This window comes from Mus caroli, unplaced genomic scaffold, assembly GCF_978045245.1.
Source record: "Mus caroli unplaced genomic scaffold, Mus_caroli_1 scaffold_12, whole genome shotgun sequence".
In the NCBI taxonomy this organism is placed as follows: Eukaryota; Metazoa; Chordata; class Mammalia; order Rodentia; family Muridae; genus Mus; species Mus caroli.
This window is the reverse complement of record NW_028227267.1, coordinates 62156685-62170848: the sequence shown is the minus strand read 5'-3', so window position 1 is coordinate 62170848 and position 14164 is coordinate 62156685. Positions and strand designations below refer to the sequence as shown.

The following is a 14164-nucleotide window of genomic DNA, read 5'->3' as shown; positions in this document are numbered from 1 at the left end:
AGTATGGTCCATTCGCAAAAATCATCATATGTCTCAAATGAGTTTTAAGACCGTGCAAAGCCTCCTGATGTGAGCCCATTTCAAGCCACTGCCTTAAGCCACTGCATAGTTCACAATGGTCTCTAGCTTCTGCCCCAATGAGGAACATTCTAAGAGAGAGTGAGGCCATCAGAAGGGGCCATCACAGAGGTGGGGCTAAAGGTCACTTTCTCTGTTGCAAATAGTGTTGGCTTGACTCCTAATAACAGACGTCTATTTGGCAAGCTAATTCTCTATGTAAGTCCTCAGGAGTCAAAAGGAAATATAGTCCGCAGGGCCACCTTCCCCACAAGTATATTATGAGATATCAATCAAGACAACAGATATTAAAATGTGTACAGAATTTTTAAATGAGTGTACAATGAGGTTCTTGGCCCCCTCAGAACAGTTAGTTACTAAGATCTGTAATCTTGAGAATGCAGTGATGCTGAGGGACAAATATCCAAAATCTCGCATTTCTATTACGGAATAAAGATGGAATTCCGCAGGGGTGGTGAGGTTTTTCTCAGGGGTGGAGAGGGATATCCATAGCAGGAAAGTGAGCACAGTCCAGAAGCCACTTGCCAGCTCCTTGGGCCTACATTTCAAGAAGTATCTCTGGGGTGAGGGAGATATAACTCAGCCATGTAAGCATTGTGACCTGAGCTGAGTTCCCTAGAACACATATGGAAAAGGTGGGTGTGGTAACAGGAGCTTGTGATCCCAGTGCCCAGGGTGGTGGAAACGGGCGGATTCTAGAGTTCACTTACCAGTCAGCCTAGACTGATTGACAAGCTCCAGGCCAGCAAGAGGATGGGTCTCAAAACTCAAGATAAACAACACCAAAGGTTGTCCTCAGGCCTCCATGCACGAGAACATATGCATTCACACTTAGAAACATGTAGACACACACACACACACACACACACACACACACATACACACCACCTTTGTCCCATTTAACTGAAAATGTTGTCCCCTTTTCTCCTGAAGACCCAAAAGCCCTGATCAATTGTTCCTTTTGCCGTGAGGCTGAGCAGCTGGGGCAAGAGATCAGGAAGGTCCAGGAGGAGCTGGAGGGGCTTCAGAAGATGCTGCTAGCCCAGGAGGTCCAGCTGGACCAGACCTCCCAGACCCATGAGCTGCTCTCCACCAGAAGCAGTCAAATCTCCCAGGAGATGGGCAGTTGTTCCTTCTCCATTCACCAGGTCAATCAGTCCCTGGGACTCTTCCTGGCACAGGTGAGGGGCTGGCAGGCCACCACAGCAGGCATGGACATCACCCTGAAGGACCTCACCCAGGAGTGCTATGATGTCAAAGCTGCTGTACACCAGATCAACTTCACAGTGGGCCAGACTGCTGAGTGGATCCATGGGATCCAAAGGAAGACAGACGAGGAGACCCTGACCCTACAGAAGATAGTCACTGACTGGCAGAACTACACCAGACTCTTTGGGGGTCTGCGAACCACCTCTGCCAAGACTGGTGAAATAGTCAAGACCATTCAGACCACCCTGGGGGCCTCCTCGCAGCGCATTAGCCAGAATTCTGAGAGCATGCATGATCTGGTTCTGCAGGTCATGGGCCTACAGCTACAGCTGGACAACATCTCTTCCTTTTTGGATGACCATGAGGAGAACATGCATGACCTCCAATACCACACCCGATATGCCCAGAATCGCACAGTGGAAAGGTTCGAGTCTCTGGAAGGACGTATGGCTTCTCACGAGATTGAAATTGGCACTATCTTCACCAATATCAATGCCACCGACAACCACGTGCACAGCATGCTCAAGTACCTGGATGACGTGCGGCTGTCTTGCACACTGGGCTTCCACACCCATGCTGAAGAGCTCTACTACCTGAATAAATCCGTCTCCCTCATGCTGGGCACCACAGATCTGCTCAGGGAGCGCTTCAGTCTGCTCAGTGCTCGGTTAGACTTCAATGTCCGAAACCTCTCCATGATCATGGAGGAAATGAAGGCTGTGGACACACACCACGGAGAAATCCTTCGCAATGTCACCATCATCCGAGGTAAGAGGGGGGCTGGGCAGACCTCTCCAGGGACTCTGGTTAATGTTGAATGCAAGAGTATCTGATGTTAGGGAAATCTCCAAGAGTGTGTCCATTAGATAGAGGATGCTAGAAAGAAGATGCTAGATAGGAAAATAGATCGCCAAAATCATCCTTTAACCAATTCCCAGGGCAGCAGGCAACTCTAAGAAATGCCTTTGAGGATTTGGAGCGATGGCTCAGTGGTTAAACTACATGCTGCTCTTCCAGAGGCCCCGGTTCAGTTCCCTGCACCACATAAAGAGGCTGACACTTGTCATGCTAACTTCACGGGATCCAAAGCCCTCTTCTGGACTCCACAGGTACATGCACACATGTGCTATACACAAATAAAAATAAATAATTTTTAGTGTTTAAGAAATTCTGCCTTTGAGAGCTAAGCTTAGTGGTGCACACCTGTAATTCCAACACTTAGGAAGCTGCTGAGGCAGGAGAATTATCATGAACTCAAGGCCAGCTTGGGCTATGCAGTAAGTCAGAGATAAAAGGCAAAAGTCTCATCTCGACAAAATGAACAAATTAAAGAAGAAAGGAAGGGGAGGGAGGCAGCGAGGTTCTTGTAGACCTCTTAGTGCAGGTGATCTGGTTTCTAACTTTGCCTTTCATAGAAAATTCTGTTTTATCCATGGCTTTCTTTTAGTCTTCATAGGCAAGTTTGCAGACTTTGTCTTTTTGAAATCATCTAAGCTCACTTTCTCCTTTCCTGCCCCCTCATTAATGCTTTTGTCTGCCTGTCCAACTATCTGTCATTCATAGACTGATCACCCTAATGGGTTCTTCTTCTATATTCTATGTCTCCCTAAGTTCTTTTGCTCACCAGAATTCTACAAAACAAACAAACAAACAAAGCCAGACCTAGTAGAATGGAGGTATATAAATGATAGCCAAATGATAGATAGATAGATAGATAGATAGATAGATAGATAGATAGATAGATAGATAGATAGATAGATGATAGATTAGAGAGAGAGAGAGAGATACAGAGATACAGAGATACAGAGATAGGTACATAGATATCATAAGGAATTGGTTTATATGACTATGAAGACTGGCAAGTCCAAGATCTGTAGAGATAGTACCCCGATGAGAAGAATATCAGGCAGGAAGGATTCTCTTATTCAGGAGAGTGTGAGTTTTATGTTTTATTCTGGCCTGCAGCCTCTTAGATGAGGATAACCCTGCATTAGGGAGGATACTTTGCTACGTTCAGTCTACCAATCCGTATGTCAACTTCAACCAAAATCACCCTCATGGAAACACTCAGAGTGAAGCTTGGTCAATTACCTAGGCGCCTCGTGACTCCTTAAAGCTGATACATAAAATTAAGCATTGTGAATCTACGCCTTGCCAGCATGTTGCCCACACACACTTTCTTGGTCGCCACGCTTAATCTCCAAATGATGTTGGTAGTAGAGGTCATGTTTCGAGCTCCCACACAACACACAGAATTATCCTGTGTAAAATCAAAGTGCACGTACTAAAATTTCCCACAGAAGGGGGTTATAGGACAATTTTCACTCTCCTCCTTTCTCAGAACTCAAATACTGTGAGGTCAATGTAGTCCATGTGTCCTATGCTTTGACAGATAGATGACAAAGGATCTGGTTATGGTGGCAAGGAGGACATGCTCGTGACAATGCAGACCTTTAATTTGTCATCAATCTAGTGGTCATAGCTAGGACTTATAACACTATCTTCCACTTCCTGTTCCAAGTCCCCTTTGCCCTCAGCCAGCATTCCTGTGGCTCATGGCTACTCCTGGTTGGATAACTGGAAACCTTCATCTTTGAGGCTTCCAGGCTATTTGAATTGATGCTTCGATTGGGTGCACACGTTTCCTAGTGATCTTGGCCATGTGAGCAAGCTCACCATTTCCCTTCTTTCTTTCCTCCCTCTTGACCCAGAGTCATAGGAGCCCCTAAGTGGCCCTGTGATGATCTTTAACCTCTTGTTCAACTGAGTCGCCACTGTGTCTTTGCTGAAGGCATTTTTCCTCTTGGATCTTCTAACCTAGCAGAACACAAAGCAGCAGCAATATGCAAGCGTTTTGCTGGTGGGTCACTAGGCAAAACTGTGATCAGTACTTTCCTATGATCTTTCTTTGAATCCCAAATCCTGATGACAATAATGTCTTTTAGGCCCTATGCTGTCACAGCATGGGAAAGAGGTCTGAAGTCCACTCTAGCCAGTCTCCTTCAGCCTTTGCGTCCTCTGTAGTACCCAAGGCTTGGCCCTTCCCGGTTCATTTCCTTGGGCCACCTTTGGTCTTGGAGCCTACCTCACTGATACTCTGCTCCTTTTTGGCCACCAGTCCTAAGCCTACGTTGACTTCTCTTGATGCCACAGTGTGTTCGTGTTTCCACCAGAGACCATTTTTCTTCACTCCGGGCTGACCAGGTCGAAGAGGAAGGGTCCTCTTTGCTTGTTGGTGTGCTTTACTTTTGCAATGAAGCTAGACACTGAGAATGTCTATGGGAGCCAAACCTTTGCCACTGTATTTCACCAAAATGACGCGTCTGTGTGGCCTCTAGGGTTCTGTGCTTCAGAGATGGTTCTTATGGCGCATATTCTGCCAACTGAGTGGTGGTGTTGACTTCACTCTGAGAACAAAGGCGATCCCAAGCTTCTCACGTGCCAGCCCATTTGCACACACAGATTTGTGGTGCTTCATAATAAGCCTTGGGCAGTACCCCACCCCCACCCCCACCCCCTACTTATCGGCAGTTTTGAGTTCTGTGCTTTCCACGCCACGACTCACACGCTTAACAAGAGCACATGAGTGTTCAGTCTCTTGTACACTAGAGACTGAAAATCCTGGGGGCTGGAGAAATGTTTTGTGGGTAAAGTGCTTGCTGCATAGACACAAGCACCTGAAATCCATTCTTGTATTCATATAAATGCATTAGTGTATACCTGTCATCCCAGCACTGGGGAGGTGGAAACAAGAGGACCCCTGGCTCACGGGGCAGCCAGTCTACCTAAAAGGTGGTGAGCTCCTCGTGCAGTAAGAGAACCTATTTCCAAAGCATATACTGGAGATCCACTGAGAAAGATACCTGACACTGACCTCTGACCAATGACATGTACATATGCCCATACATCATGCATCCACACATTCTCTCCTCTCCTTCCCTCCCCCTGCCCTACTTCAGTTCTTCAAAACGTGTCCCCTGTCCCCTGTAAAAGGAGGTGCTCAGAGCAGGAGCTTGCAGACATCACAGGCATTTCTACATAGAATCTGTTTCATTATTGGGCAAGGGATGGAGATGGAGGAGACAGAACCTGGAGGAATTCTTGGACATCGACATTTTGCCACTGCCTTGATCATAACAGAGTTCTTACACAGAACCTCATCTTCAGCACGGTGGGACATCGGCTTGAGTTCATGGGACCCTCAGTTCAACATCTTCATGTTTCTGCTGCCCCTGGGCACATTTTCTCTTTGATATAGATTGGTGAAGTGGGGTAGGGGAGAACGTGTTTAATTGCTGTTTGATTTTATGTTTATACAACAAAGCCAAGCACTGATTGTTTCTGTGGGAACTGAAAGTCTCCTGTACCATTTCAGTGAGAAGATGCCATGTGTGTGGCCTCTGAGGTACACTTTTAAGTTATGTCTGTTGGCCAGCACTCCTCCTGATCTTTAAGTCACCACGTGCACAGCTTCTCTTATCTGAAAGAAACTTTCCAGGTAAATTGAACACCTCATCCAAAAGGGAACTTGTCACCCACACTCAGACATTCGCTGAGGCTCTGAAACTGTAGCAGCAGTGAAGGATTGCCTGACTGGTGTGGAGCTGATGGCAGAAGGACACAGGGAGAGAGATGGTAGTAACACAGGCAGTGAGGAGGCTTGCCCAGTACCTACTGAAGGGAAGGAATCTGGGTTATAATTTGCTCTGGGACTTCAGGCAGAATTGTTTCATCTCTGCATCTGTGCTCTGTCATCTGTAAATGAAAGGGTAGGACCAGCCCCTTCTAGACCCAATTCCAAGCCTCCATTTACGAGACAGAAATCCTGTGGTGTATTCATGCTGGTTATACCTCTCTCAGAATCTTTATCTCTTCCTAGTCTCTGGGATAATTCTTATGTCTGTGGTAGACAATGTCTGTGCTAGACAGTGTCTCTGCTAGGACTATCCTTTGAGAATTAGAAGCAAAGAAATCACTACTCGTTATCTGAGGGATGGGTGCGGCTCTTCGTCACTTTCAACTCTGTCGCGTCACCCACCGTGTTCTACTTTAATTTCTGTTGCTGTGATGAAAAGCAACTTAAGAAGGAAAAGGCGTAGTCAACTTTCAATTCCAGATTACAGCTCATCACTGAGGGGAAGTCGAGGTAGGAACTCAAGCAGCTTGTCACATCCCACCAACAGCCAAGAGCAGAGAGAAGCGAATCCATGCAGGCGCACTTGCTTAATTGCTTGTCCACTCTCAGCTAGGTTTCTCCTCTCTAATACTGTTCAGGGACCCCTGCTAGGGAATGGTGCTGCCCACAAGGGACTCTATCTTCCTACATCAATTAACAATCCAAACAATCCCCTGTATACATACCCCCAGACCATCCTGATCTAGATAATTCCTTATTAAAACTCTCTTTAGAGGCAACTCTAGATTGTATCTCATTGACAATTAAAACTGACCGGCATAAACAAGATCATTAATACCTGCCCTGCCTATACCACAAGGGTAGTTGTGAGGATCAGTGCCAGCAATTATGTCAACCTAAGAAGGCTATGTTAACCAAAGGCATCCTTACAAAGTGAAGTTATTGATGACATAGGCTCCTTGTCCTCTTCACGGATGTCTAACAGTTCACTGCAAGGCACTCTTGAAGTGTTTGCTCAGTGAATGAATAAATGAAAGTTTGAACAGAGGGAGGATGCCGAGTGTGCAGAGGAACCATGCAGACTTGTTCCATAAGTACCACCTGCTATATCCTGCTGTGACCTATAAGGATTCAGAAGTTGACATGCTAAGAAGGGAACAGGAAGGTTGGCAAGATGACTCAGCAGGCTAAGGTGCCTGCTGTTGCCAGATCTGATAACTGGAGTTCAACTGCTAGGACCTGAAAGAAAGGAAGAGAAACTGATTCCAGCAGTTGTCCTCTGACCTCCAACCCCATGCTCACACACATAATGCAAGCACTACACTATACACTGGAATAAATAAATAGATTTATAGATGATAGATGCATAGATAGATACATGGATAGGTATATACATAGATACAAACATACATGATAGATAAATAGATATGTAGATAGATACATACATAGATAGATACATAGATAGGTAGATGAATACATACATGATAAATAAATAGATACATAGATGGTTGATAGACAATTTTTTAAAGAAAGGACAGACTGTCCTGCTCTGTTTGGCACAGGGGTTTTTTATGCAGTTGGCAGTGAAGAGGCACCAGTAGCCGTGAGTACCATTTTTTGTCTTTTGGCCAGCCTTGTAAAGCTGCTTAGAGTTGTCTCCAGTGCCCTGGCTGTACTCTTCCATTTCCCAGTCTCTCTATATGGAACAATCACTCCCCACGGTACCTTGAGAGGAAAAGCAACTGGCATCAGGGACCCACTTCTCCTAGGATCTCAGAACTTGGCATCACTCCAGAGCTCCCGGGAAGATGCTCTGCCTCGTCTCTGAAAGTCCTCTTACCCTTGGTTGGCAGTGTAAGCTGTTTCACACCAGCCCATCCTCGACAGACACACAAGTCCGCCAGCATTTTCCCAATGTTCTTTGGATGATCATAGCTACAACTGAGACTCCCTGGCTGAGAACAATGAAGACATTGAATAGATAAAAAGAGGTGGGAGAGATCAAGTCCAGCTACCGAACACGCTAATGCCAGAGTTGGCATTCCAACCTGGGTCTCAGGGTTTAAGACAGGGCATCTTCCACTGGGCTAGACACTCAAGGAATATCTCTTGTATTTCTAGTTCCTTCTGTCTTAGTAAGTGGACTATGGGAGGCACCATGGACCCCTCTTACCAATGGCTCACTATACCGAGGATGGGTAGCAGCATGCCTTAAGATACTGGATTTTTCTGGCCACTCCCATTTCTTTCATCTTCCCTAATCCTTGGTATGGACCACAGAACCACCACCCACTCTACTTACCTCAGACATGCAGTCAGTTGTGGTTACTTCCTAATGGGCCCAAGAGCCTAATTACAGTCTGTAGCATCCTGAATAATGACCGGCCTCCCTGGAACTCCTTACCTCAATCACCATGCTGGTGTTTGCTTCTTAGCTGCTCAGAGCAGTTTTGAGCCTTCCTCTTCTCTGCTCTGTACTCTGCCCACACCAGTGTCTTATTGACAGGTATTGAAACCCCATCCTAGTGGGAACCTTGGTGTCAGCCTTGAGTCATCCCACTGTGCTAACTGCTGGTTGTTGACTTTGTCCCTGGATAGGCTGGGCTCCTCCAGCTCACAATTCTTAGGATCACCTGAGAATCTAAGAAAAGAACCTTTCAACCCTTCCCCCTTTTTAAATGTTAAGTACCAAGGATAGAATCCAGGACCTTGCACATGCTAGGCAAGAGCTGTTTCTTGAGACAGGGTCTTGTTATCTAGCTATCCAGACTCTATGTGGCCCAGGGTGGCCCAGAACTCCCAATCCTCCTGTCTTTGCTTCTCAAGTGCTCAGCTTACAGCCATCATGCCTGGCTCTCCCTACCCTTGATGGATCGCTCAGTGCTCTTCAGAGAAGGGTTCTAGAGTCCCACCCCTTCCCCAGACAGCTCCAAACTGGATGAAAGAGACCAGAAATCCATTTGGGGGGGTGCTAGGGGCAGAGGTGGTGTCTGTGGAGGGAAGCCTGGGAAAGAGGCCCATCATTTGTCCTCCGGATGATGCCTGGGATTCATCTGGGTCTTCAGGGCTGGAACAGCAGTGCTGGCCTTTCTCTTATACTCATGCTTGGGACAACCAAATGGGGGTATGACAAAGCTGAGACTTCTCTTCAAATGTCTGCCCTAAGCATTATGGGCACATACTCCCTTCCTAGAAAAGGAAGGCTCAGCTCTGTCCTGGAAAGTCCCAGGGAATGATTGGTGGTGTAGCAGGCACAGCAGACTTTTGGCTCTGCCTTTTCTCCTTTGCTGCTGGCATGGAGAGCCTAGATACCCTCACAGTGGTCGCTGTAATCCTCTGGGTTAAGGAAGAGGCTGTTTCCAGAAGACAGTGGCACTGGAGAAACCGGGCCCCAAGGAGAAAGCGGGTGTAGCAGATGCCCTGGGGGTGGGGCAGAGCACCCTTGTTATGATGAGATTTCTGAGAGGGGGCATGATGTGCAGTCACTCCCACCTGAAGTCAAAAAGAGTAGAGAACCAGGGGACTTGGAGAAGACTCTTGGACAGCCTCTATTCCTGTGGCGGGTGGAGGAAGAATCCAAAGAAGCAGGAACAGGCAAAGAGGCATGAAGCAAGTACCCACCTTGTCCCAGGGATGGGGTGGGGTTCAGGACAAGGGGCCGTAGAGCCACAGGGCTCTTTGACACTCAGTTTTGCAATGTTAAATTAAGAACACCTTAAGCGGTACGTGTTTAAAATCAATTCAGCTGTATTACAGATGATATTTAGTAAGGCTCGGATTGCTCAGCATGGCTCCATCAGCCACACGGCTTTACAGGGCCTCTCCACTGTTGAATGGCCCTCTGCTTCTCCAAATCTCAGCTGGTCCAGATGCCAGGAGCAGAATAAGGACAGGCACTGTGAGTTTGCCAGTTCCCAGAGAGACCTGCCAGGCTGAGGGAGGGAGACCCAGTGTGGGCATCAGCTTGGGCCTGTGCTGGACTGGTAACTGCAATGAGGGACTCTCTGGGAATCAAAGGGCAGGCCACCCGTCTCTTGGTTTCTCTAATGCCAGGCTGCTACTATGACCCACCAGCTGTCCTCAGCCTAAAACCACCTCTGCTGGCATGCCACATGAGCTGAGGCGGAGCTGTGTCTCATGGCAGGCAGTGGCGGGAGCAGACTGGAAGGTTTTTATTGGCTCTGGTGGGGCTGACTGGTCAGGCTCTGGTTTCCAGGTTGGGTTATAATAGATATTCACTGACCTGGTTCCACTGCCACATAGAGACATTTTGAGAAGGAGATGCGGGGAACAGCAGAGGGTAAGCAGCGTGGGGCAGCAGGTCCCATTAGCAAGCATGAAGGTGACCCAGGGCCACAGAGTAAGAGTCTGGGAACTTAGAGAGCTCTCAGGTTTCAACACTCATCATCCCCTTCCTCAAAGACCCCCGCTCAGTTCTAGTCTCCATTTGAGAAGTCCTTAGAATTGCTCAGGTGCACGTGTGCCAAAAAGACCCAAGGGATCCACCATCCCCCATCCGGGACTAGGCACGGACCATCATGCCCAGCTTTTTCACACAAACCCTAGGGATCGAACTCAGATCCTTCAAACAGCAAGCATTTTTACCAACCAGACTCCTCCCCAGCCTACCAATGGGATTTAGCTTAAAACCTTTTGACATTGCAAAAGGGTCTGAGGTGTCAGCTCAGTTCTTGTGGAGATCTGAGCCAGGCTCTGGGACTCACAGTTCCCATCACCCTCCCCCCGTCCCCCGCCCCCCCAGAGACCACAGGACAAAACCAGGTCCGCACCAAGCCTTGCCTCCACACTGGTGAGAGCTCTTTTCTCCACAACCTTTGCCCTCATCTCAGATCATGCTGTCGCTATGTGTGCATTCTGCACACACACCCCGACAGAGGGGCAGCCACTGTCTGCCACGTGCCCTCAGGGTTGGTACTGATCTGAGAAGTGATGACTCTCAGCCTTACACAGATAGGAGGAAGGGAGGTCATTCAACTCCTGGTGCGGCCTCCATGCTGCAAGTCATGTCTCTTCCACACCATCATCATCAGGCCTAAAATAAAGTTTGAGAGCATGAGTAACGGCCTCTTCTAACAAACTCTGAGCTTTCCTGACTGCATGGCAGACTCTGTGTCCAGTGCTAAGATGATGAGAAATGGTCCTTGCTGTCTCTCCGGGACTCTGTGGTTTACCAGAGTCCATAGGATACACATCTATTGCTGGCTTTCACCATACTGATTTCTCTATGTGTCACCACACAGAGAGGCTCCAAAAGCAGCACCCTCAAAGGCTCATAGATGAGGCTGGAATTGGCAGAGCGGGCTTTCCGGAGAGATAGCCTTTCTTTGGGATGCTTCTGTGAGTTAAATCTCACCTTATTTTCTTCCCCTTATCCTCTGTGTCCCTGATTGCACACTCCTGATCCCAGTGGACCAACAGGTCACAGAATGTAGGACAGGGAGTAGATCTAGAAGGTCAGGATGCCTTGGGGGCACGATGGGAGCATCTGGGATTCCTGTGGCCTTTCCCCGGCAGAACCATGCCCTCAGTCCTGCTGGGTGTGTGTGAAGCTGCAGGAGTGCCTGGAGTCAGAAATGGGAGTGTTAACAAGCAGTATACCAGACCCAGTGCGAGACACTGATTCATTCTGTTGCATAGAATACACTGGTCTAACCCCCCACTTCGGCAACAGTAAAGCAATCACCAAAGGTGGCAGCTCTAAGCCAAGTGTCTGTCTAAACCTCAGCTACCCCTGTGCCCACTCTGCATACAGAAAGTCTTGAGAGTGACTCGTGTCTTCTTCTATCTGATCCTAGGTGTCCCCGGCCCTCCAGGACCAAGAGGACTCAAAGGAGATACAGGCGTGAAAGGACCTGTTGGTAGCAGAGGACCTAAAGGGGATCCTGGAAATCTGGGACCCCCAGGACCTCAGGGTCCTCAGGGGCAGCCTGGGGAGCCAGGACCTGTGGGAGAAAGAGGGCCAGCTGGCCCCCGAGGCTTTCCAGGCCTCAAAGGCTCAAAGGGCAGCTTTGGCACTGGAGGACCAAGGGGGCAGCCAGGCCCCAAGGGGGATGTGGGGCCCCTAGGGCCAGAAGGGCCCCCAGGGTCTCCAGGACCTTCAGGGCCTCAGGGAAAGCCAGGGATTTCAGGAAAGACAGGGTCACCAGGCCAGCGAGGGGCCACAGGGCCTAAGGGTGAACCAGGCATCCAGGGTCCCCCTGGACTACCTGGACCTCCAGGTCCACCAGGGAACCAGAGCCCCTACTGAAAAAAGTCTTTGGCCTGATGCTGTCATGCAGATTGGAGAGGTGAGGGTCAGAGAAAGCAGCCAGAAGGGCTTACTATCTACAATCATTGTTCTTTGATCCTAATATGAGGGTGTCTCTTAGAGCTGACTGCATAGCCTTAAGCTTCCCAATAATGACTGTACCATAGGAAAACAGCTCACCTCCCCCTACTTTTTTCTGCTGACTAAAGGGGGGTCTATTGGGTTTCTATGGCTGGATAGAAGGAAAGGCTGTGAGAGCCTGCTGGTGGGGGGAAGGGATAGCTACCTGGGAAAGAATGTCTTAGATCTCTTGGATGGTAACTAGTCTGGTCTCTGCAATGACTTAACACCCATGCGAGCCAGGTCTTGAAGAGAAAAAAAAATCCAGGGAAACTTTTGGGGCATTATAGATGAAAGTCCAGGGATAGCAGCCTCCCCTCTTCACCCCTCCCCTGACACATAACAGTCATGGTAGAATCATGTGGAGCTGCCTTGACCCACACAGGGCAAGAGAAGTCTGCCTGGCTGGCATTCCCAGGCCTTGTGCATGGATGCTGACCCTGACAAGTTCAGAGAGTTTTTATTCACACGTCCAGAAAATTCCTCTCTTCAGTCTTACCTCTGCATCTCAAGAGTGGCCTGGAAGAAACCCAAGCAGAGTTTCATCGGCAGGTCAAGAACCTACAGGTCCCAGAGCACTCTGCTTGACTGCTATCCAGCTCCCAGGAAGACCACAGGGCTGGAGGTAGAAGGACATATCAGGGGAAAACTCCCCTCTCCAAAGCCACCACTTGTTCAACCTACTTTGCCTTGTCTTATTCCCAGTAATAGCCAAGGAGGAAGAAGCTGGTAACATGGCAGCTCTTGCCTCCTCCTCTTGGTTGACCTGACACAGATGCACAATGACCTCACCCCACAATGACCTAAGATGGCTGGAGTTCTTTCCCACATGAACAGCAAGCTGGACCAGGCATGCGAAAGGCTGAACATGCACAAGGAACCTTTGATGTTACTTCTTGTCTTTCATGAACTTCTTGAATACACTGGCAGAAAGGGATGCTGGGAAAAGCCTGCATTGCCTTGACTCACTTTGTAGAGCTACCCTGCTCCTTCATACTCCAGCAGACTCAAACACTCCTGGGCAGAGGCTGGAGCTGTGTCCTCCCTTGCCCTGCCTCAGAGACCTGTCTTCTTCTTCCTGTTCAAAGGCTCTGTGCTACTCTCTTTATCAATATCAGTGTGCAACTGGCTTGCACGACCCATCTACCCCTGCTGTATAATTGTCCTGTCTACATATGAAAATATCATGCAACACAATATCACTGACCCAGTAAAGAGCTGTTTCCAGTAGGGATGTGTCTTCTAGTGTTTGTACCCAACCTGAAGATGTGACCTCTTCAGGGAGCCATTTCATGTTGACCTTCAGAAATGTATCCCTGTCAAGGGTTCTATTGCAGAATCTGAGAATTGAGAGGTCTTCTTGGAGTTCCTAGTGGTTGGCAGTGAAGCCCAAAGAAAAGTCTGAGGAATTACCCTAATGGCAAGGCCAAGCTGGAAAAGCCACAGCTGGACCCTGTAGCTATTGGCTAAAATGAAAGTGGAAAATAGAACAGGCCCAGACCCTAGATGCTTCCTGATTCTACTTGTACTCTTTAAGTCAAAGAAACAGAACAGAAAGGAGGAAAAGACCAGGCTAGTCTTGCTCCAAGTGAGAAAGAACAGAGATCAACTTGGTTCCCTGGAAATCAGTCAGGGCCTGTTCTACTAGGGGTTTTAAGGGAGAGTGGGTTCATTTGCTAAGTCAAGCGTGACCTGGTACAAAGCCTGCTACTGGTTTGATGTGGGTGGGGTATGTTTGGATCAAGGGTGCTCAGGAGGAGTCAAAACGTAGAAGAACTGACCTGAGACTCCCACCTATGAGCCTTGCCCATCCATGTGGCACTGAGATATATCCTTCCCATGGCACCTGACAT

General features: G+C 48.3%; 1 protein-coding gene across 1 annotated transcript in view; it reads left to right on the top strand.

Moving 5' to 3' along the window:
• The window catches only part of Scara3 (scavenger receptor class A member 3), a 32860-nt gene extending 19327 nt beyond the window's left edge, over nt 1-13533 (top strand). The window contains exons 5-6 of the mRNA XM_021181983.3: nt 1012-2055; nt 11740-13533. Coding sequence (XP_021037642.1) covers nt 1012-2055; nt 11740-12191 — 1496 coding nt within the window. The 3' untranslated portion in view covers nt 12192-13533. The remainder of the gene's footprint in view (nt 1-1011; nt 2056-11739) is intronic.
• The last annotated feature ends 631 nt before the right edge of the window (nt 13534-14164 follow it).